Here is a 23608-nt window from a genome sequence, read left to right on the forward strand (position 1 = left end):
AAGTTTTTCAAAGTCTATAAGTCTGTTTCTATTCTGAAAATAAGTTCATTTGTGTCCTTTTTTTTAGATTCCACATATAAGTGGTATCATGATGTTTGTCTTTCCCAGTCTGACTTAATTTCGCTTAGTGGGATAATCTTTAGGTACATCCATGTTGCTACAAATGGATTATTTCATTCTTTTCTATGGCTGAGTAATATTCCATTGTGTATATGGAATCTTTATCCATTCCTCTGTCTATGGACATTTAGATTGCTTCCATGTCTTGGCTATTGTGAATAGTGCTGCAGTGAACATTGGGGTGCATGTATCTTTTCAAATTACGGATTTCTCTGGGTAGGTGCCCAGGAGTGGGATTGCTGGATCATATGGTAGTTCTAGTTTAATTTTTTGAGGAACTTCCATAATGTTTTTCATAGTGGTTGCACCAATTTACATTCTCACAAACAGTGTAACAGGGTTCCTTTTTCTCCATACCTTCTCCAGCACTTATTGTTCATAGACTTTTTGATGATGGCCATTCTGGCTGGTATAAGGTGGTACCTCATAGTTTTATTTATTTATTTATTTATTTATTTTTCTTTTTAGGGCCACACCCACAGCATATGGAGATTCCCAGGCCAGGGGTCAAATTGGAGCTACAGCTGCCGGCCTACGCCACAGCCACAGCCATGCAGGATCCAAGCCTCATCTGTGACCTACACCACAGCTCATGGCAACGCCAGATCCTTAACCCACTGAGTGAGGCCAGGGATCAAACCTGCAACCTCATGGTTCCTAGTCATTTGTTTCTGCTATCACCACAACAGGAACTCCTAGTTTTTATTTTGGGGGGGGCGGTGTTGGCCACTCCACAGCATGTGGAGTTCCCAGGCCAGGGATCAGATCTGAGCTGCAGCCATGGCATCACCAGATACTTAACCCACTGATTGAACCTGAATCCCAGCTCTCCCAAGACGCCGCCAATCCTATTGCATCCCATCAGGAACTCTCCTCATAGTAGTTTTGATTTGCATTTCTCTAATAATTAGTGATGTTGAGAATCTTTTCATGTGGGTTTTTTTTGGCCATCTGTATGTCTTATTTGGAGAAATGTCTATTTAGATCTTATGCTTATTTTTTGATTAAGTTGTTTTTTGGATATTGAGCTGCAGGAGGTGTTTGTATATTTTAGAGATTAATCCCTCCTCAGTCGCTTCATTTGCAAATATTTTCTCCCTTTCTGTGGGTTGTTTTTAAATTTCATTTATGGTTTCCTTTGATGTGAAAAAGCTTTTAAATTTTAATTAGGTTCCATTTGTTTATTTTTGTTTTTATTTTCATTTTTCTAGGAGGTGGGTCTCTGCTGCAACTTATGGCAGATAGTGGCCTCTGTTTTCCTCTAAGGGTTTTATAGTATCTGGTCTTGTATTTAGGTCTTTAATCCATTTTGAATTTATTTTTGTGTATGGTGTTAGAAAGTGTTCTAATTTCATTCTTTTACATGTAGCTGTCAGGTTTTCCTAGCACCACTTATTGAAGAGACTTTTTTTTCTGTTCTGTATTCTTGCCTCCTTTGTCCTAGATTAGTTGACCATAGGTACTTGGGTTTATTTCTGGGCTTTCTGTCCTGTTCCATTGATCTATATTTCTATTTTTGTGCCAGTATCATACCATTTTGATGACTGAAGCTTTGTAGTATAGTCTGAAGTCAGGGGGACCGATTCCTCCAACTCCATTTTTCTTTCTCAGGATGGCTTTGGCTCTTCAGGGTCTTTTGTGTTCCATACAAATTAAAACTTTTTTTGTTCTGGTTCTGTGAAAAATGCCATTGGTAATTTAATAGGGATTATGTTGAATCTGTAGCTTGCCTTGTGTAGTACAGTCATTTTGACAATATTGATTCTTCCAATCTAAGAGCATGTTATATCTTTCCATCTGTTTGTATCACCTTTGATTTCTTTCATCAGTGTCATATAGTTTTCGGAGTACAGGTCTTTTGTCTCTTTAGGTAAATTTATTCCTACATATTTTATTATTTTGATATGATAGCAAATGGGACTGTTTCCATAGTTTCTCCTCTGATTTTTCACTATTAGTTTATAGAGATACAATAGACTTCTGTGTATTAATTTTGTATCCTACAACTTTACCAAATTCATTGATGACCTCTAAGAATTTTCTAGTAGTGTCTTTAGGATTTTCTGCGTATAATATCATGTCATCTGTAAACAGTAATAGTTTTACTTCTTCCTTTCCAATTTGGATTCCTTTTATTTCTTTTTCTTCTCTGATTGCTGCAGCTAGGACTTCCAAAACTATGTTGACTGAAAGTGCCAAGAGTGTACATCCTTGCCTTGTTTCTGATCTTAGCAAGAATTCTTTCTGCTTTTCGCTGTTGAGAATGATGTTAGCAGTGGGTTTGTTGTATATGGCCTTTATTATGTTGAGGTAGATTCCCTCTATATACACTTTCTGGAGGGCTTTTATCAGAAGTGGGTATTGGACTTTATCAAAAGCTTTTTTGCATCTATTGATATGATCATATGGTTTTTATTCCTCAGTTTGTTAATGTGGTGTATTGCACTGATTGATTTGCAGCTATTGAAAAATCCTTTCATCCCTGGGATAAGTCCCATTTGATCATAGTATATGATCTTTTCAGTGTATTGCTGGATTTTGTTTGCTTAAATTTTTTGAGGATTTTTGCATCTCTGTTCATCAGTGATATTGGCCTATAATTTTCTTTTTCTTTTTTGGCCACTCTGAGACATAGAGAGTTCCTGGACCAGGGATCAGATCTAAGCTGTGGTTGCTACCTAAGACACAGCTTTGGCAATGCCAGATATTTAACTTTGCTGGGCTGGGGATTGAACCTGTGTCCCAGAACTCCCAAGATGCCACTGATCCCATTGTGCCACAGCGGAAACTCTAAGCCTGTAATTTTCTTTTTTGGTGGTATCTTTGCCTAGTTTTGGTATCAGGGTAATGATGGCCTCATAGAATGAGTTTGGGAATGTTCCTATCACTGCAATTTTTTGGAAGAGCTTCAGAAGAATAGGTATTAACTCTTCTCTAAATGATAGAATTCTCCTGTGAAGCTATCTGGTCCTGGACTTTTGTTTGTTGGAAGTTTTTAAATAATAGTTTCAATTTCAGTACTTGTGTTTGATTCATTCATCTTTTCTATTTCTTCCTAGTTTAGTCTTGGAATATCGTACCTAAGAATTTGTCCATTTCTTCTAGGTTATCCATTTTATTGGCATATAGTTGCTTGTAGTAGTTGCATATGATTTGTTGTATTTCTGTGATATCTATCATAACTTCTCCTTTTTCATTTCTAATTTTATTGATTTGAGTCCTTGTTCTTTATTTCTCTATAAGCCCGCTAAGGGTTTATCAATTTTGTTGATATCTTCAAAGAATCAGCTTTTAATTTCAGTGATCTTTTCTATTGTTTTCTTCATTTCTTTTTCATTTATTTCTGATCTGATCTTTATGATATCTTTCCTTCTACTAACTTTGGGTTTTGTTTAGTCTTCTTTCTCTAGTTCCTTTAGGTATAAGGTTAGGTTGTTTATTTGAGTTTTTTCTTGTTTCCTGAGGTAGGCTTGTATTGCTATAAACTCTCCCCTTAGGACTGCTTTTGCTGCATCTCATAGGTTCTATTTTTGGAGGTTCCCAGGGGTCGAATTGGAGCTATGGGTTGAATTGGAGCTGTAGCTGCCAGCCTATGCCACAGCCACAGCCACATCAGATCCGAGCCCCATCTACCATCTATGACCTCCACCATAGCTCATGACAATGCCAGATCCTTAACCCACTGAGCAAGGTCAGGAATTGAACCCGCAACCTCATGGTTCCTAGTCAGACTTGTTTCCGCTGAGCCAGGATGGGAACTCCCATCCCATAGGTTTTAGATCATTGTGTCTTTAGGTATTTTTTTATTTCCTCTTTGATTTCTTCAGTGATCCATTGGTTGTTTAGTAGCATATTATCTAGTCTCCACATGTCTGGATTTTTTTGCAGTTTTTTTCTTAGAATCTTTTAAGACATCTAGTCTCATAGCATTGTGGTTGGAAAAGATGCTTGATATGATTTCAGTTTACTTAAATTTACTGAGGCTTGATTTGTGGCCCAGAATGTGATCTGTCCTAGACTATGTTCCATGTGCACTTGAACAAAATGTGTATTCTGCTACTTTGGGATGGAATATTCTATAAGCATCTATTAAGTCCATGTGATCTAATGCATTATTTAAGCCCTGTGTTTCCTTGTTGATCTTCTGTCTGGATAATCTGCCTGTAAGTGGGGTGTTAAAATCCCCCAACTATTATTGTGTTATTGTTGATTTCTCCTTTTAAGCATTTTAGCAGTTGCCTTATATATTGTGGTGCTCCTATGTTGCGTGTATATGTATTTACAATTGTTATATCTTCTTCTTGGATTAATCCTTTATGTAATGTCCTTTTGTGTCTTATAACCATCTTTATTTTATTTAAAGTCTGTTTGTCTGATATGAGTATTGCTACTCCAGCTTCTTTTGATTTCTCTTTGCATGGAATATCTTCTTTCATCTTCTCACTTTAGTTTGTGGGTCCCTGGAACTGAAGTACGTTTCTTGTAGACAGGATATATATGGGTCTTGTTTTTGTATCCATTCAGTCAGTCTATGTCTTTTGGTCAGGGCATTTAGTCCATTTATATGTAAGGTAATTATTGATATACATATTCTTTTTTTTTCATTTTACTTTATTTTTATTTTTTATTTAGCTTTTTATTTCCCTAATACATTATTTTTTTTCTGTTGTACTGTTCTTATTGCCATTTTGTTAATTGTTTTGGATTTGTTTTTGTTGGTCTTTTTTCTTCCCTTCTTTTATTCTCTTTTTTTGCGGTTTGATGACTATCTTTAGTGTCATGTTTGGATTGCTTTTTCTTATTTGTGCATGTGTCAATTATAGGTTTTTGGTTTGCAGTTACTATGAGGTTTTGATATAGGAGATTGTATATACATAAGACTTTTAGGGCCACACCTGCGGCACATAGAAATTCCCAGGCTAGGGATTGAATCAGAGCTGCAACTGCTGGCCTACACCACAGCCACAGCAATGCCAGATCCAAGCCCCATCTGTGACCTATACCACAGCTCACAGAAATATCAGATCCTTAACCCACTGAGCAGGGCCAAGGATCAAACTTGCATCCTTATGGATAGCAGTTGGATTTGTTACCACTGAGCCACGGCAGGAACTCCTATACAAGATTGTTTTAAGTTGCTGGTATCTTAATTGCAAATGTATTTCCAGTATCCTGCATTTGTACCCTCCTCTTCTCATGATGGCTGGTTTTACTCTCATATTTGCATGGATGATTTCTTACCTTTGCTATTTGTCTGCCTTTACCAGTGAGCCTTCTTATTTGTAATTTTCTTTTTTATAATGGTGGTCTTTTCTTTTCCACCTGGAGAAGTTCCTTTAATGTTTGTTGTAAAGCTGGTTTAGTGGTGTTGAATTCTCTTAGGTTTTGCTCATCTGCGAAGCTTTTGATTTCTCCTTCAAATCTGAATGAGAGCCTTGCTGGGTAAAGTAATCTTGGTTGGAGGTTTTTTCCTTTCATTGCATTAAGTATATCATGCCACTCCCTTCTGACCTGCAGATTTTCTGCTGAAAAACCTGCTGATAACCTTATCAGGGTTCCCTGGTATGTTATTTGTTTCTTTCCCTAGCTGCTTTCAGTATTTTCTCTTTGTCTTTAATTTTGGTCAGTTTGATTAATATATGTCTTGGGGTGTTCCTCCTTTGATTTATTCTATATGGTGTTTGTTGTGCTTCCTGGATTTGAGTGAGTGATTCCTTTCCCATGTTAGGGAAGTTTCCAGCTATTAGCTCTTCAAATATCTCTGACCCTTTCTCTCCCTCTTCTCCTTCTGGCATCACTATAATGCAAATGTTGATGCATTTAAAGTTGTCCCAGGGTTCTCCTAGACTGTCCTCATTTCTTTTCATTCTTTTTTCTTTATTCTGTTCCATGTCAGTGATTTCCACCAGTCTGTCTTCCACTTCACTTATTTGTTCTTTTACCTCCTGTATTCTGCTCTTGTTTCCTTCTTGTGAATTTTTTATTTGGGTTATTGTATTTTGCACCTCTGCTTGTTTAATCTTTAAATCTTATATTTATTTGTTAAGTGTTTCTTATAATTTATCAATCTTTGCCTCCATTTGTTCCCCAAGATCTTGGATCATCCTCACTCTCATTACTCTAAAGTCTTTTTCATGGAGGTTGCTTATCTCCAGTACACTTAGGTGTTTTTCTGGGGTTTTGTCTTGCTCATTCATCTGGGTCATATTTCTTTGTCTTTTCATTTTGTATAGCTTTCTGTGTGATCTTTTTTCTGCAGGGTACAAGGCTGTTGCCACGCTACAGGTTTGTAACCTCCCTTGCTTCTGGTGTCTACCCTTTTGTGGGTGAAGTTGATACAGTGGCTGTGCCAGGCCTCTTGGTTGGAGGGACTGGTGCCTAACCACTGGTAGGAGGAGCTGAGTCTTGTCCTTCTGGTGGGTGGGGCTTTGTCTCTGTTTGTGATTAGAGATAGCTGGGTGCCTAAGAGGACTTTAGGCAGCCTGTTTGCTGATAGGTGGGGCTGTGTTCCTATGCTATGTGTTGTTCAGCCTGGGGCTTTTCAGCTCTGATAGGTGAGGCTATATTTTTCCAAAATGGCAGCCTCCTGGGGAGTTCATGTTGATGATTATTCCCAAGACCTCAGCCTCCACAATGTACTGCCCCCACAGCAAGCCACAACCACCCTTTGCTTTCCCAGGAGACCCTCCAAGACCCACAGGTAGGTCTGACCCCAATTCTTACGGAGTCCCTGCTTTGCCCTGAGACCCATTGCAGGTGATACCCTGTGTGCCTTCCAAGAATGGAGTCTCTGTTTCCCCCAGTCCTGTGGAGCCCCTGAACATGTGGCCTGCTGGTCTTCAATGCCAAATGCTTTGGGGGCTCCTCCTCCCAGTGTCAGACGCCCAGGCTGGGGATCCTGACATGCAGTTCGAAACTCTCACTCCTCTGGGAGAGCCTCTGTAATATAGTTATTTTCTAATCTGTGAGTCACCTACCTCATGGATATGGAATTGCTTATATAGTGAAAGCACTCCTCCTAATGTCTTAATGTGGCTGCTTCTTTCTCTTTGGGTATAGGATATATTTTTTCATAGTTTCCAGTCTATTTTGTTGATGATTATTCAGCAGTTAGTTATAATTTTGTTGTTTTCCTGAGAGAAGAATGAGTTTGAGTCCTTCTACTTTGCCATCTTGTCTCTGACTCTGGCTCAGGGGGGTATCTTAATGGAAAGATCTAGGCAATGAAAAGGATAACCATTGAGTTGTGATCAGGCAGAATAGCCTCATCAAGAAGGATGACTAGAGAGAGGACAAGATGGCGGAGGAGTAGGGGGACACGCTCGCCCTCTCCCACAAACACAACAAAAAAAGCACATCTACAAAATAAATGACTCGCACAGAACAGCAACCAGTCGCTGGCAGAGGAACCTAAACTCCAATAACAGCAAAAAGTTCGTGACATTACTGGGCAGAACGGGAGAAAAGAGGAGAGTGAGAGAAGGTGAATCCGAGAGGGACGGGCGCTCCCGAAAGGGAACTGCGGAGGAGAAAGGGATCCCGCACCCTGGAAAGTCACCTATACGGGGGAAAGATCAAACGAACCGGAGGAATCTCCAGATGCAGAGAAGAATGTAGCAGTAAGTTGGAGTACGGAAAAGCCGATCAAGAACCGAACAGACCATCTGAACTACGGGCACAGTCGCCTGGGTAGGGGCTGGGCACCGAGTCCTTGGCTCCAGAGGTTAGTCCCCAGGAAAGGGCTGGGGAACGCCTGGGTGGGGGCTGGGCACCGAGACCTCGCCTCCGAAGGTTAGTCCCCGAGAAAGGGCCGGGGGACGTCTGGGTGGGGGCTGGGCACCGAGACCTCAGCTCCAGAGGTTAGTCCCCGAGAACGGGCTGGGGGGCAGGGCGGAGCGGAAACTGCTTGGGAGGTCTAGAAACCATCTGACAGGGCAGAGACTGCCTGGGAGACTAGAAAACAAAGCTGTCGCAGAGGAAGGGAGCAATACTCTAGGGGAGGGGAAGTGGAAAGCCGCATCAGGGGGAACCTGGGAGAAGAGCCTGGTCTGCACCCGTGCTGGGGAGGGGAGAGAAGAAGGGGTGGGTCCCCATAGAATACCCCCCACGCCACAGCAAGTTTACAGGCCCGCTAGCTAGCTGAAAGCTGTGCTTCCCAGTACATCCCCTCCCCCCACCCCCGCCACCCCCTACGCTCTTGCCAGACCTGGGGCTGCCTGCCATCCGGGAGGACTGGCCTCAACAATTGCCTGAAGCCTACCACCGCAGGGGCTGTCCCTGCACAGGCCTGCTTGCCCTTTGGAGGGGCTACACTTCCGCAGAGCAGCACCAAATACCACCAGCCCCCGAGAAAAGGCCTGCAGCCCAGAAAAGCTAGAACAAGCCTAGCCAGGCTGTGAATAGATCTGCCTAATTCTCGGACAGTTTTTCTGAGTCAGGCTGCCCCGGGGAGGAGCCTCCTGGATTTCCAGCAGCCCTGCTACCCACCCAAGCCCCCAGGGGGTGACAAGCTCTATAGGATCAGCTGCACAGGACTGTCAGCTCCAGGCAGGACCCCCTAAAGCCCAGAAAAGCTGCAAAAAGCCTGGCTGAGTCGGGAAAAGATCTCAGACGGTTTTTCTGAGTCAGGCTGCCCCAGGGAGGAGCCTCTTGGGTTTTCAGCGGCCCTGCTACCAGCCAAAGCCCCCAGGGGGTGCCGAGACCTAGTGGATCAGCTGCATAGGACTGCCAGCTCCAGGCAGGACCCCCTGCAGCCCAGAAAAGCTGCAACAAGCCTGGCCGAGTCGGGAAAAGATCTCAGATGGTCTTTCTGAGTCGGGCTGCCCTGGGGAGGAGCCTCTTGGGTTTTCAGTGGCCCTGCTACCCACCCAAGCCCTCAGGGGGTGCCCCACTCCCACGGAATAGCTGCTCAGCACCACCAGCCCCCTGGAGGAGCCCCTGCACCCCAGAAAAGCTGCAACAAGCTTGGCCAGACTGTGAAAAGATCCGCCTACATTCGCAGGCCGTCCTTCTGAGTTGGGCTGCCCTAGGGAAGAGCCTCTTAGGTTCTCAGTGACCCAGATAGCTGCTCCAGCCCCCAGGGGGTGCTGCACCCCTGAGGAACAGCTGCCCAACACCGTCAACCCCCTGCAAGAAACCCCACAGCCTAAAAACACCAGAGCAAGCTCTGCCTAACCAAGTGAAATCTGCTACCATCGTGGTGTGGACCTCCCAGTCCTGTCTGCCCTCAGGAAGTCCTCCTTTGCTTCAAAGAAACACTGTTAGCCCCATCAACACTCCAGAAAAGCCACACTGCCTCAAAAAAGATTGACCAACAACGCCAGCCCTCAGGAAATATTCCACAGCAGTGACAAGGCAAACACTGCCCGATACCGGAGAGTACAACTCCCTCAGGAGAAAGAAAACAACAAGCAAGATGAAGAAGCTGAGAAACCACCGCCAGTCAAACCAACAGGAGAACTCACCTAAAACAGTCAACAATGAAACACATCTCTGCAGTCAGACAGACCTGGAGTTCAAAAGAGAAATAGTGAAAATACTGAAGGAATTAAGAGAAGATATGAACAGTAATGCAGATACCCTCAGAAAGAAACTAGAAAACATAAGGAGGAGCCAAGAAAAACTAGAACATTCATTTGCAGAGATGCAAACTGAACTAAGGGCAGTAAAAACCAGAATGAATAATGCAGAAGAACGAATCAGTGATATGGAAGATAGAATAATGGAACTCACTCAATCCGGTCAACAGACAGAAAACCGAATCAAAAAACTGGAAAGCAATATAAGAGACCTATGGGATAATATAAAGTGGACCAATCTACGCATAATAGGAATTCCAGAAGGAGTAGAAAGAGATAAGGGGATGGAAAATATATTTGAAGAAATTATCGCTGGAAACTTCCCAAATCTAAAGGATACTGGGTTCAAGATACAAGAAGCACAGAGGGCCCCAAACAAACTGAACCCAAACAGACCCACACCACGACACATCATAATAAAAATGGCAAAAGTTAATGATAAAGAGAGGATCCTAAAGGCAGCAAGAGAAAAGCAGAATGTTACCTACAAGGGAACCCCCATAAGAATATCAGCTGATTTCTCTACAGAAACACTACAGGCCAGGAGGGAATGGCAAGAGATATTTAAAGTGCCAAAAGGAAAATATATGCAACCTAGAATACTCTATCCAGCAAGAATATCATTTAAAATAGAAGGGGAAATAAAAATTTTTCCCAACAAACAAAAACTTAAAGAATACAGCAACACAAAACCCAGGTTAAAGGAAATATTGAAAGGGCTTCTCTAAACCGAAAAGAAAGGAAGGAAAGGGAAGAAAAAAGAAAAGAAAAAAAAAAAGAAGAAGAGGAAGAACTAGGACTGAGGAAACCGCAATCAGAGAGCAGTCATTCAAATAAGCCAGCATACAGATTTAATCATGAACATGCTTCAAACAAAATAAAATTAAAAAGAAAAAAAAAGGGTCATCAAAACCATAAAATGTGGGCAAGGGATGTTAGGAAATAAATAACCCTTTATGTTTGTTTCTTTGTATGTTTCTCTTCTTAATTTTAATATAGTAATGAAGTGTTTGAACTTACAGGACCATCAGGCTAAAACACACAATTATAGGAAGGGGTTAGCATACTTAAAAAACAGGGCAACCACAAGCCAAAATCAAATATTGCATTTGCAAAAAATGAAAAAAAAATGCACTCAAGCAGATGATAACAGGAGACCATCCAACCAAAAAAAAAAAAAAAGAAAGGAAGAATGGAGAACCACAGAATCAACTGGAACACGAGGTTCAAATGGCAATAAATAATCATCTATCAATTATCACCTTAAATGTCAATGGACTGAATGCCCCAATCAAAAGACACAGAGTGGCTGAGTGGATAAAAAGGCAAAAACCTTCAATATGCTGCCTACAAGAAACTCACCTTAGGACAAAAGATACACATAGATTGAAAGTGAAAGGGTGGGGAAAAATATTTCACGCCAATAGACAAGACAGAAAAGCAGGAGTCGCAACACTCATATCAGACAAAATAGACTTTAAAACAAAAGACATAAAGAAAGACAAAGAAGGACACTATTTAATGATTAAGGGATCCATCCAAGGAGAGGATGTTACTATCGTCAACATATATGCCCCAAATATAGGAGCACCCAGATACATACAACAAATATTAACAGACATAAAGGGAGATATTGATGAGAATACAATCATAGTAGGAGACCTTAATACCCCCCTCACATCAATGGACAGATCCTCTAGACAGAAAACCAATAAAGCAACAGAGATCCTAAAGGAAACAATAGAAAAGTTAGACTTAATTGATATCTTCAGGACACTACATCCAAAAAAATCAGAATACACATTCTTCTCAAATGCTCATGGAACATTCTCAAGAATCGACCACATATTGGGACACAAAGCTAATCTCAATAAATTTAGGGGCATAGAAATTATCTCAAGTATCTTCTCTGACCACAATGCCATGAAATTAGAAACCGACCATGGGAAAAGGAAAGAGAAAAAACCTACTACATGGAGACTAAACAACATGCTACTAAAAAACCAATGGGTCAATGAGGAAATCAAGAAGGAAATTAAAAACTACCTTGAAACAAATGATAATGAAGACACAACCTCTCAAAATCTATGCGATGCTGCGAAAGCAGTGCTCAGAGGGAAATTTATAGCAATACAGGCCTTTCTCAAAAAAGAAGAAAGATCCCAAATTGACAACTTAACCCTCCACCTAAATGAATTAGAAAAAGAAGAACAAAAAAGTCCTAAAGTCAGCAGAAGGAAGGAAATTATAAAGATCAAAGAAGAAATCAATAAAATAGAGACTCAAAAAACAAGAGAGAAAATTAATAAAACCAAGAGCTGGTTCTTTGAAAAGGTGAACAAAATTGACAAACCCCTGGCCAGACTCACTAAAAAGAGGAGAGAAAGAACCCAAATAACCAAAATTATAAATGAAAAAGGAGAAATCACAACGGATACAGCAGAAATACAAAAAACCATAAGAGAATACTATGAACAACTGTATGGCAACAAGTTTGACAATCTGGAAGAAATGGACAATTTTCTAGAATCTTACAGCCTGCCAAAACTGAATCAAGCAGAAACAGACCAACTGAACAGACCGATCACTAGAAATGAAATTGAAGAGGTCATAAAATCACTCCCTACAAATAAAAGGCCAGGACCAGATGGCTTCACAGGTGAATTTTATCAAACATATAAAGAGGAATTGGTGCCCATCCTCCTTAAACTTTTTCAAAAGGTTGAAGAAGAAGGAATACTCCCAAAGACATTCTATGAGGCCACCATCACCCTCATTCCAAAACCAGACAGAGATACCACCAAAAAAGAAAACGATCGGCCAATATCATTCATGAATATAGATGCAAAAATTCTCAACAAAATCTTAGCCAACCGAATCCAACAACATACCAAAAAAATTATACACCATGACCAGGTTGGGTTCATGCCAGGTTCACAAGGATGGTTCAACATACGCAAATCAATCAGCATCATACACCACATTAACAAAAAAAAGGTCAAAAATCATATGATCATCTCAATAGACGCAGAAAAAGCATTTGACAAAGTCCAACATCCATTCATGATCAAGACCCTCGCCAAAGTGGGTATAGAGGGAACATTCCTGAATATAATCAAAGCCATTTATGAGAAACCCACAGCAAATATAATACTCAATGGGGAAAAACTGAAAGCCTTCTCACTCAAATCTGGAACAAGACAGGGATGCCCACTCTCACCACTGCTCTTCAACATAGTTTTGGAAGTCCTAGCCACGCAATTAGACAAACAAAAGAAATAAAAGGCATCCATATAGGAAGAGAAGAGATCAAACTGTCACTGTATGCAGATGACATGATACTATACCTAGAAAACCTTAAGGACTCAACCCCAAAACTACTGGAACTGATTAATAAATTCAGCAAAGAGGCAGGATATAAGATTAACATTCAGAAGTCAGTTGCATTTCTGTATACCAGCAATGAAATATTAGAAAAGGAATACAAAAATACGATACCTTTTAAAATAGCACCTCACAAAATCAAATACCTCGGAATACACCTGACCAAAGAGGTAAAGGACCTATATGCTGAGAACTATAAAACTTTAATCAAAGAAATCAAAGAAGATGTAAAGAAATGGAAAGATATTCCATGTTCCTGGATTGGGAAAATCAATATTGTAAAAATGGCCATACTACCCAAAGCAATCTACAGATTCAATGCAATCCCTATCAAATTACCCATGATATTTTTCACAGAACTAGAACAAACAATCCAAACATTTATATGGAACCACAAAAGACCCAGAATTGCCAAAGCAATCCTGAGAAACAAAAACCAAGCAGGAGGCATAACTCTCCCAGACTTCAAGAAATACTACAAAGCCACAGTCATCAAAACAGTGTGGTACTGGTATCAAAACAGACAGACAGACCAGTGGAACAGAATAGAGAATCCAGAAATAAACCCTGATACCTATGGTCAATTAATCTTTGACAAGGGAGGCAAGAGCATAAAATGGGAAAAGGAAAGTCTATTCAGCAAGCATTGCTGGGAAACCTGGACAGCTGCATACAAAGCAATGAAACTAGAACACACCCTCACACCATGCACAAAAATAAACTCCAAATGGCTGAAAGACTTAAATATACGACAGGACACCATCAAACTCCTAGAAGAAAACATAGGCAAAACACTCTCTGACATCAACATCATGAATATTTTCTCAGGTCAGTCTCCCAAAGCAATAGAAATTAGAGCAAAAATAAACCCATGGGACCTCATCAAACTGAAAAGCTTTTGCACAGCAAAGGAAACCCAAAAGAAAACAAAAAGACAACTTACAGAATGGGAGAAAATAGTTTCAAATGATGCAACTGACAAGGGCTTAATCTCTAAAATATATAAGCAACTTATACAACCCAACAGCAAAAAAACCAATCAATCAATGGAAAAATGGGCAAAAGACCTGAATAGACATTTCTCCAAAGAAGATATACAGATGGCCAACAAACACATGAAAAAATGCTCAACATCGCTGATTATAAGAGAAATGCACATCAAAACTACCATGAGATATCACCTCACACCAGTCAGAATGGCCATCATTAATAAATCCACAAATAACAAGTGCTGGAGGGGGTGTGGAGAAAAGGGAACCCTCCTGCACTGTTGGTGGGAATGTCAACTGGTACAGCCACTATGGAGAACAGTTTGGAGATACCTTAGAAATCTATACATAGAACTTCCATATGACCCCGCAATCCCACTCTTGGGCATCTATCCGGACAAAACTCTCCTTAAAAGAGACACGTGCACCCACATGTTCATTGCAGCACTATTCACAATAGCCAGGACATGGAAACAACCCAAATGTCCATCAACAGATGATTAGATTTGGAAGATGTGGTATATATACACAATGGAATACTACTCAGCCATCAAAAAGAATGACATAATGCCATTTGCAGCAAACATGAACTAGAGAATCTCATCCTGAGTGAAATGAGCCAGAAAGACAAAGACAAATACCATATGATATCACTTATAACTGGAATCTAATATCCAACACAAATGAACATCTCCTCAGAAAAGAAAATCATGGACTTGGAGAAGAGACTTGTGGCTGCCTGATGAGAGGGGGAGGGAGTGGGAGGGATCGGGAGCTTGGGCTTATCAGACACAACTTAGAACAGATTTACCAGGAGATCCTGCTGAATAGCATTGAGAACTTTGTCTAGATACTCATGTTGCAACAGACGAAAGGGTGGGGGAAAAATGTAATTGTAATGTATACATGTACAGATAACCTGACCCCCTTGCTGTACAATGGGAAAATAAAAAAAAAATTATAAAAAAAATAAAAAGAAGGATGACTACAAATTCTTGTCCAGCATATAAATTTTACCTTGGTCCCACCCATATTTCCAGTTTTTCCCAACCTTTTTAACTTCTTTTTTTCTTAGACTGTAGAAATTAAGACATGAGATGCAACCTAATATGAACATAAATGTCCTGACAGAACTCAGAGATATTAATACCTGCCCTTCCTACTGCATAAAGGTTTAGTCAGCATCAGATTAGATAATGTTTATGAAAGGGCTTAGTAGGCAAAGGAAGTTAAGAATTATAACTTAGGAGTTCCTGTTGTGGCGCAGTGGTTAACGAATCCGACTAGGAACCATGAGGTTGCGGGTTCGGTCCCTGCCCTTGCTCAGTGGGTTAATGATCCGGTGTTGCCGTGAGCTGTGGTGTAGGTTGCAGACACGGCTCGGATCCCGCGTTGCTGTGGCTCTGGCGTAGGCCGGTGGCTACAGCTCCGATTCAACCCCTAGCCTGGGAACCTCCATATGCCGCGGGAGCGGCCCAAGAAATAGCAACAACAACAACAACAACAACAACAAAAAGACAAAAAGACAAAAAAAAAATAAAATAAATAAAAAGAATTATAACTTAGCAGAGTTCCCATTGTGGCTCAGCAGGTTAAGAACCTGACCGGTATCCATGAGGATGTGGATTGGATCCCTGGCCTTGCTCAGTGGGTTAAGGATCCAGTGTTGCTGCAAGCTCTGGAGTAGGTTGCAGATGTGGCTCAGATCCTGCATTGCTGTGGCTGTAGAAGTTAGATTTGATTCAACACGTGGCCCGTGAACTTCTATATGCTGCAGGTGTGGCCCTAAAAAGACCAAAAAAAAAAAAAAAAAAAAAAGAGTTGTAACTTAGGATCTTTCTATAGTGTGTCTTGCCACCATTTCTACTCTCATAATCTGCAAAGTTTAATCAGTGAGGAGTAGCAGTTGAAGACCTGAAACCAGTGGTTTGTATAACTGGTTAATCTCACTGCTAGTCTTTACTATGCCTATAATTCTCACAATGCTTAGGCATATATACTGAGAAAACTTATGCTCAGGCAGCTAGGGCTGGCAACAAAATTTATATTTTGTGTTTTCACAGCTGCCATACTGATGATCATAAAGCTGATGAAGCCACAGGACACCAAACTTCACATGGCCCTCTATGTTCTCCAGGTAACACCTCCAATATCCAGCATCTCTATTCTTACACCCTCTTATCCTATTTTATTACATTGCTGATATTCAGTAGGCACAATTTTTCCCCTTAGGGTATTTCTTTCTACATTGTAAAAGATAAAATATATTATTTATAACCAGCTATACGGAAGTGAAATTTTACTCACAGATAATGTAAGTACCCTTGTGAAAGTGCAGCCATGCATTTCAGGGCATTTATATCTCTGGCCAGCTACATTTTACTGATGTGTTTCTTTTAAGGGATGGGTAACAGATGACAAGATCTACCAGATAATATTCTTATGAAACACTGATAGACATGATTTTCTCTCATCCAGAGTGAAATGTATAGGATAAATTAGTAATTCTGAGTGAATGGAGAGAGAGGAGCAAAGAAAAGATGATTCTCTATTCTCCTCCTTTATCAGATTTAAGAAGGTTTGGGGGGGCTATCTGATTATGCTATTAGGACAGTTTTCTCAAGCCCAATCTGGGAAATGGGACAATATGGAGAAACGTTGAAACTATTTCATTGTCCTTATATATTTATATACTAAGAAATATGACTAACTCATAGTCATTCATGACAAAGTACAGTGTGAAGATTGAGTTTAGGAAGAGCTAGAAAAATATTTTAAAAACTGGCACCAGATCTTGATTTTTGAGATAGAGGAAATATAACAATAATAAGAAGAATGGGGATTATTCCCCAAATCTCTGAAAACTTGAAGGATGGGCTCCATCACCCCTTCATCTCCTCCAGGCTCTAACAGGATCATCCCAGGGTCTGCTCAACTGTGGAGTATATGGCTGGACACAGTACAAGTTCCACCAACTAAAGCAAAAGGCTCGGCGTGATGCAGACACCCAGACACCATTATTATGCTCACAGAAGAGATTCTATAGCAGGGGCCTAAGTCCATTGGAGTCTACCCTTGCTTTTGCTACTAGCACCTCTGATATTTTTTGAAACTGTAAAACTAGAACACCTAGGAACTGGAATTATTCTACACTAACGAGTGGGAAGAGTGTTGAAGAACATCTTAAATCTTTTCTAACCATGCCTTAAACTAAGTGAAAGGGGATATAGTGCCATGGTTAGTAGCTACTCTAGGTAAAGTAGATGGGATCTATTCATTATTCTCAGATTCACAGTGATCGTTAAAGTATTTGTTCAGGGATATGAAGACACTTTGCACATGAGAGATAGGCTCATGTTACTTCAATAAATATTAGATTTGTCTTAATCTCTTCTAGAAAAAAAGTAAATTCCAGGAAGTTCCCACGTGGCCCAGAGGGTTAAGGATCCAGCACTGCTGCAGCTGTGACAAAGGCTGCAACCGACACGTGGGTTCCATCCCTGGCCTGGGAATTTTCACATGATGTGGGTGTAGCATAAATGAATGAATGAATGAATGAATGAATGAATTACAGGTTATTATTTATACAAGGTATTCCCAAGCTCTCTACTCCATGGTTGTGGGGGAGGTAGTGTGGTATGCACCAGCTTGCTCAGATCTTTCTCTGTTGTTGTAAAGAAAGTCCTAGGTTTATGTTCTTTGAAGAGTTTTGGAAACTCAGAAGAAGCAAGGACAAAATCTGTCAAAAAAGTGGTAGTGGGATCTCAGACACAGCACATCCTACTCTTTTATACATTCAATGCTGTTCTAGGTCTTGACAGTAGGAACCGTCCTGCTCTAGAAAATAAAGGCCAGCCTTTTGAAGTTACAGTGGATAATATTTAAGAGAAATCACAACCGAAAGAAACTGAATAAAAAACTTCTCAACTTCCATTTATGAGCAAAAGTCCAAGGTATGTTTCATAGGCCTTGGACATAGAATTAGGCTGAACCATATGAACTTGCTATTTTGTAGTGAAAATGGTCTAATTTCAGTTTTACATGGTTCCACCTAACAGTAAGTGCTAAATATTTGTTTATTGAATAAATTAATGAACAGGTGAGTGAATGACTAAGAAGTAGAATTTAACCTTTGGGGAAAGAAAAAAATCCTCATACTGAAGAGGCTTATTCATGAGTAGAAATGCTTCATGTTTCTTCATCTTTAGTCATGTAACAAGTGATATAAGGTCTCTCCAGTTAGATCATAAAGACCAATCTGAGACCAGAATGTTAGATACTGTGATGCCAGCACAAAGGGGAAAGCTAAATGGACAAAGACTGGAATGATAATCAACTAAAACATCTGGAACTAAGAACCAGATAGTATGAATGGTAACCTGGCCTCATTCTGTCAAGAACACATCTTGAGGCCTTTCATTGCCCCAGAGCTCTGGAGACCTGACTTCTGGGTAGCACAGAAAAAGATTGCTTCACCTAGAGAGCTGCTTTAACTTCTTTTAATTTAAAAACTTATAAGAATTAAGCATATAGAAAGACAGATGGAAGCAAGAATTGTCATTTCTATAGACTTTGAGGGACACTAGAACTAAGGAGTCCAATTCTTAAAAAGTCCTGTCAATATTGCTTCATATTTGACTTTATTGCCATAAAAAAGGTAATTACCAAATGTTTGTCCGATTTTTTTCATCTTGCTTCTCTGATGAATTGTTTGGTATTTACACCGGTCTTAGATATTCTATGGGTGTAGTCAAACAAAAAGATAGTAGGAATGAAAAATAATAAAAGGCTAGGCAACATTAGGATTATCAGCTCTTCGTCATACTGAAAGTAAGAGGGCCACTATTCAAACTACCCCCATAGCCCTTGAATCAACATGTAGGAGGGGCCTAGACAAAGACACAATGGCAATTCTTAAAATTTCTGCAAACACCCCTCCCTTGACTCTATGACCTGTTCAGGTTGCTGTCATAGTAGAGTATAGTTGTATCTAAGCAGGTTTGATTAATATAGACCTTTACCTCCCCCTCATTATCCCTGTCTTTGGCCTCAGAAATCTCAGTGCCCCAGCACCATGTGTCATGCATGGGGAACAAGTGTTTGATATTTTCCAATGCATAGAAGCCTTTGGATGTTTTTACATCTTGCTAAAAAACCTTAAACATCCCATTAGATACACTGCCACAGTTTCCAAACCCTTGGTATTCATGTAATTTTAGAAACTTTCCTGAGCAACCTTTGTGCCCTTTCCAAAGATTTTAACACAGAGATTGTCTAGGCCTCAGCCCTGGCTTTGGTAACAGTAACTTTGTTCCTTTCAAGGGGTGCTGTCTTGCTTGTAGTATCTGTGTGGCACTACTTGGGGTGCCATTATAGTATTCTGGAAGGTCACATTCATCCACACGGAGGCAGCAGGGTGTGGTTGCCTTTAGAAATTTGCAGTTTTTGCAGCAAGCTCCAAATGTACAATCTGAATCCTTCTTCAGCTGGCATGGGGGCAGACAACAGTGATCCTTTTGACAGTCAAGGACACTACCACAGACACATTCTTCTCCTTTATCCATTATCTTATTCCCACAATAAGGCTTTCAAAAGGAGCTTCGAATCTCAAGTTTATTAAATAGGCAGCCTTCTTCAAAATTATGGAACAGCTGGTGGAAGTAGTGGAAGCTGCAGTTGCTGAAGCCTATATCTACACTAGTAAATTTATGCATAGTATAGAGGATCTGGCCATGGAACTTGCAGGCCTCATGGTCATGCTTCATTCCCAAGTCATGGCCAAGCTCATGAACTGTGAAAGCTGTAAAATGTGGTGTATTTTCATGAGAAAAGGATTCAGCATTGTTTGCATTCTTCGTACAGATACTACTGGGAAATGCATGGTCCTGGTACTTCCCAAAACTTTGGCCAGTAGTAATCACATGAGCATCATCACTTTTCACCCCTCCGAAAAGATGCCATTCTCTGCAGTGCTTAAAATTTTGAAGTTTCCTGCAAATTCAGGGAGATTAGCAATAGAGTTTTCTCTGCCTGTATCTCTAACCCCGTAAGTACCATTTTCATACTGAATCCTTCATGTACCTGTTGACCAGAGCTTGGAAATCTGTTAACATCTGTGTGGTCTTAAATTATTACTCCACATTTGGAATCACTTATTGTCAATTTATATGTACTTGGAAAGTGGCCATATATAGGACATAGGAACTGAAGCAGGTTCTATTTTGCTATGAAATTGTGAAGTGCTTAAGAGCACCTCCTGTTTATCTCCACGGATTCCACAAGACTCACCTGATTTCTAAGATATGCTATAGGAGTTTGCTTGTGGTGCAACAGGTTAAGGATCTGGTGTTGTCACTGCAGCGGCTTGGGTTGCTGCTTGCTGCTGTGGTGTGGGTTTGATCCTTGGCCCAGGAACTTCCACATGCCATGGGTGTGGCCAAAAATAAATAGATAAAGATATGCTATAAACCAGATGCTCAAAATTATTTGAACTGTATATGGGCTTGATGCCAAAGACAGTGCCATATAAGGTCAGGATTCCCTTTTGCCCTGAGTAAGTGCTGCTTGTGACAAGAAAATTCAGGTCATCCTCTGAATAGGCAGTCATCCTGAATAAAAGCAAGACTAGTTTTCCACTTTGATGGTATGAACAGGGAACTTCTTGACAAATAATCTTTTCTTTGAATATTGAAGTAAATATTCCATTTTCTTTGTTTGAGCAGAACATTGGACAACTTTTCTGCTTTTTCTTCCAGTCCTCTGAACATCATCAGGTTCCTAGGGAAAACTATTTAATAATAAAGAGATTCTCGCTTATAATTTATCCATGGAAGAGTAGTTACTATTATCAGTAAGATGATATGCAGCTTAATGTGAGGAGAGCCCATTCTCAAGTGCCTTGTCTAGGATTCCTGGAAGAAGTACTACAAACATTACCCATGACCACATTACTTCATAGAAGACAGGGCAGGGGCAGGAAAAGTAACCAGCTGGAATTGTCATTGTCATGGCCCAATTAAAACAGCTAATGATCCCAGACCACTATCTGTCCGTTGCTTTCCCTGCGACCTAGGTCTTTGTCAGTGACACAGTTTTTTTGGACAAAGATAAAAAACATGCTACCTGCCAGAAGGATAGCTGCTCCAACCCTCTTAGTATTACACGATGACACATTTTGACTATCTCTTCCTACTCCTCTTGAGTTCTCTCTCTTCAGAGTGTCTTTACTTTGCAGCTTCCCTCAAAGACAGCAGTTTTAGTGCTCCTTAGCTGAGCTTCTGATGTCTTAATAGAGGAGTATACCAAAGAGAGGAAACTTTCAGCCCAGCCAGTACAATGATCCAACATCAGGCCCAAGAAAAAACAAATATATAACCTCTTCCCTCAGTCCCAGTTCCCATGGAATAGCCTTCCACTCCTATCATCCAGTATTCTTTTGAATCATTGAAACTAAGGTTCCAGAACATGGGCTTGTGGATCTCTAGGAGGTTACAAGCCTCTGCTGTTTAATGCCATTTGTACCATTCCTTACTCTGTACTGTACAGCCTATTTCAAACCTCTAATCCTTTTCCTTTTTTAATTATTTACAATCTACATATTTATTTATTTAATCCTAGAATACGTGTAAAGTATTTTTAGACTCACCAACCCATGCCTGTGTGAAAAGCAAATATATGAATTGGAGAGCAATGTTTATACTCAGTTCTTTTTATCTTTAGCCTTAGTATGAGGTCAAAATGTTTTCCAAAATTATTTAGATTGGTACTTTTTTATCTGGACCTATCTGGTGTAGTCATGTTATTCATTTTTAATACCATTAGGTTCATACATTACTGTTTGTATTTCTTTCTGTTTTACTACCATATTTTGGATAATGATGATGATTTAGGGAGTATATGAAATGTTATTTTAAAAATCAGTACTATACACTAAAGTGTATTCAAAGTACACTTATTTGAGCCATTAACCTGTTCCTGTGTCTTCATTCTTTCCACCCATTTCTTGCTCACCAGTCTCAATAATACTTGGTTTATTTTTCCTGTATTTCTTGCTGCACGAATAAGCAGATACATATGTATTTCTTCATATCCTTTTTTCTTATATACATATAGCATAACATTTTACAGTCTCCTTTCTAAGCTTAAAGATGTGTCCTATAAATCACTCCATATTAGTTTATAGAAATCATCCTCATTCTTTTTTTGTTTTGGTTTGGTTTTTGGTTTTTGGTTTTTTTAGGGCCACACCTGCGGTGTATGGAAGTTCCCAGGCTAGGGGTCCAATCAGAGATGTAGCTGCCAGCCTACACCATAGTCACAGCAACGCCAGATCCAAGCTGCGTCTGCGACCTACACCACAGCTCACAGCAATGCTGGATCCTCAACCCACTAAGAGAGGCCAGGAATCAAACCCACGATCTCATGGATCCTAGTCTGGTTCATTAACCACTGAACCATGAAGGGAACTCTATCATTCTCTTTTTTTTATAGCTGTGTAGTATTCAATTTTGTGAATGTCACATAATTTATTCAGTCACTCTCCTATGTGTGGACTTTTAGGTTGTTTACATTATTTTGAAATAACACACTGTCATCAGCAAATAATATTGCATATATATATATCTTTGTAGTGGAAGATTTCTAGAAATGCAAAGTTAATATTCATGCTAACTGCTTATGTACCTTTGTTTGATATTGCCAGAAGGGATTTACCAGTTTTCATTCCCACTAGTAATGTATTAGAGTGCATTTTTCCCCATAGTTGAAGCAATGAGTATATTCCAATGCCATACATTTTGATTTTCTCCAAACTAATAGGTGATAAGTAGCATGTCAGTGTTGTTTAATTTGTATTTTTCTAATTTTGGCTGAATTTGAAACATTGTAATATGTTTAAAGGCCATTTTGTATCTTTCAATAATTGTCTCTTTATGTTTTTTCCCTTTTTTTCTATCAAGCTCTTGGTCTTTTTTCTCAACTTTCTTCCTTCAGCTTTATTGAGGTATAATTCCCAAATAAATTTTATATACTGAAAGTGTACAATATGATGAACTGATCTATGTATACATTGGGAAATATTTATTGTGAATATAAATTTTCTAAAGGACAAAAGAACTGAAACAGTTAAAATAATTTGGGGGATAAATAACATGGAGAGAGCCACTTGGCTGAATTTTTTTTTCCTTTTCTTTTTACAGCTGCACCTGTGGCACATGGAAGTTCCCAGGCCAGGGGTCTAATCAGAGCTGCAACTGCAAGCCTATGTCACAGCCATAGCAACTCAGGATCCAAGCTGCAGCTGTGACCTATGCTGCAGCTTGTGGCAATGCTGGATTCACTGAGCGAGGCCAAAGATTGAACCCATATCCACATGGATAAGAGTCGTGTTCTTAACCTGCTGATCCACAACGGAACTCCTTGACTAAGTTTTAAGACTTTGTGGTATTGGCAATAGAATAGACACATAGATTAATGGAACAGAATAAAGAATTCAGAAATAGAGAACCTGTACATGTGTGGCCATCTGATTTTTGACAA

General features: G+C 40.0%; 1 protein-coding gene across 30 annotated transcripts in view; it reads left to right on the top strand.

Moving 5' to 3' along the window:
- The window catches only part of TMEM116 (transmembrane protein 116), a 117982-nt gene that overhangs the window by 88306 nt on the left and 6068 nt on the right, over positions 1 to 23608 (top strand). For 14 of the 30 annotated variants that reach the window (XM_084995602.1, XM_084995605.1, XM_084995622.1 and 11 more), the window contains 2 exons: positions 16135 to 16208; positions 16975 to 23110. In XM_084995602.1, the coding sequence (XP_084851728.1) occupies positions 16135 to 16208; positions 16975 to 17181 (281 nt within the window). In that variant the 3' untranslated portion in view covers positions 17182 to 23110. Of the gene's footprint in view, positions 1 to 16134; positions 16209 to 16303; positions 16386 to 16974; positions 23111 to 23608 lie in introns of those variants that run through there. The other 16 variants (XM_084995608.1, XM_084995611.1, XM_084995625.1 and 13 more) reach the window with 3 other exon arrangements.

This window comes from Sus scrofa, chromosome 14 (assembly GCF_054392235.1).
Source record: "Sus scrofa isolate SSC_HxYL_T2T_F1_AM1 chromosome 14, Sscrofa_HxYL_maternal_Yorkshire_Landrace_v2.0, whole genome shotgun sequence".
Taxonomy (NCBI): Eukaryota; Metazoa; Chordata; class Mammalia; order Artiodactyla; family Suidae; genus Sus; species Sus scrofa.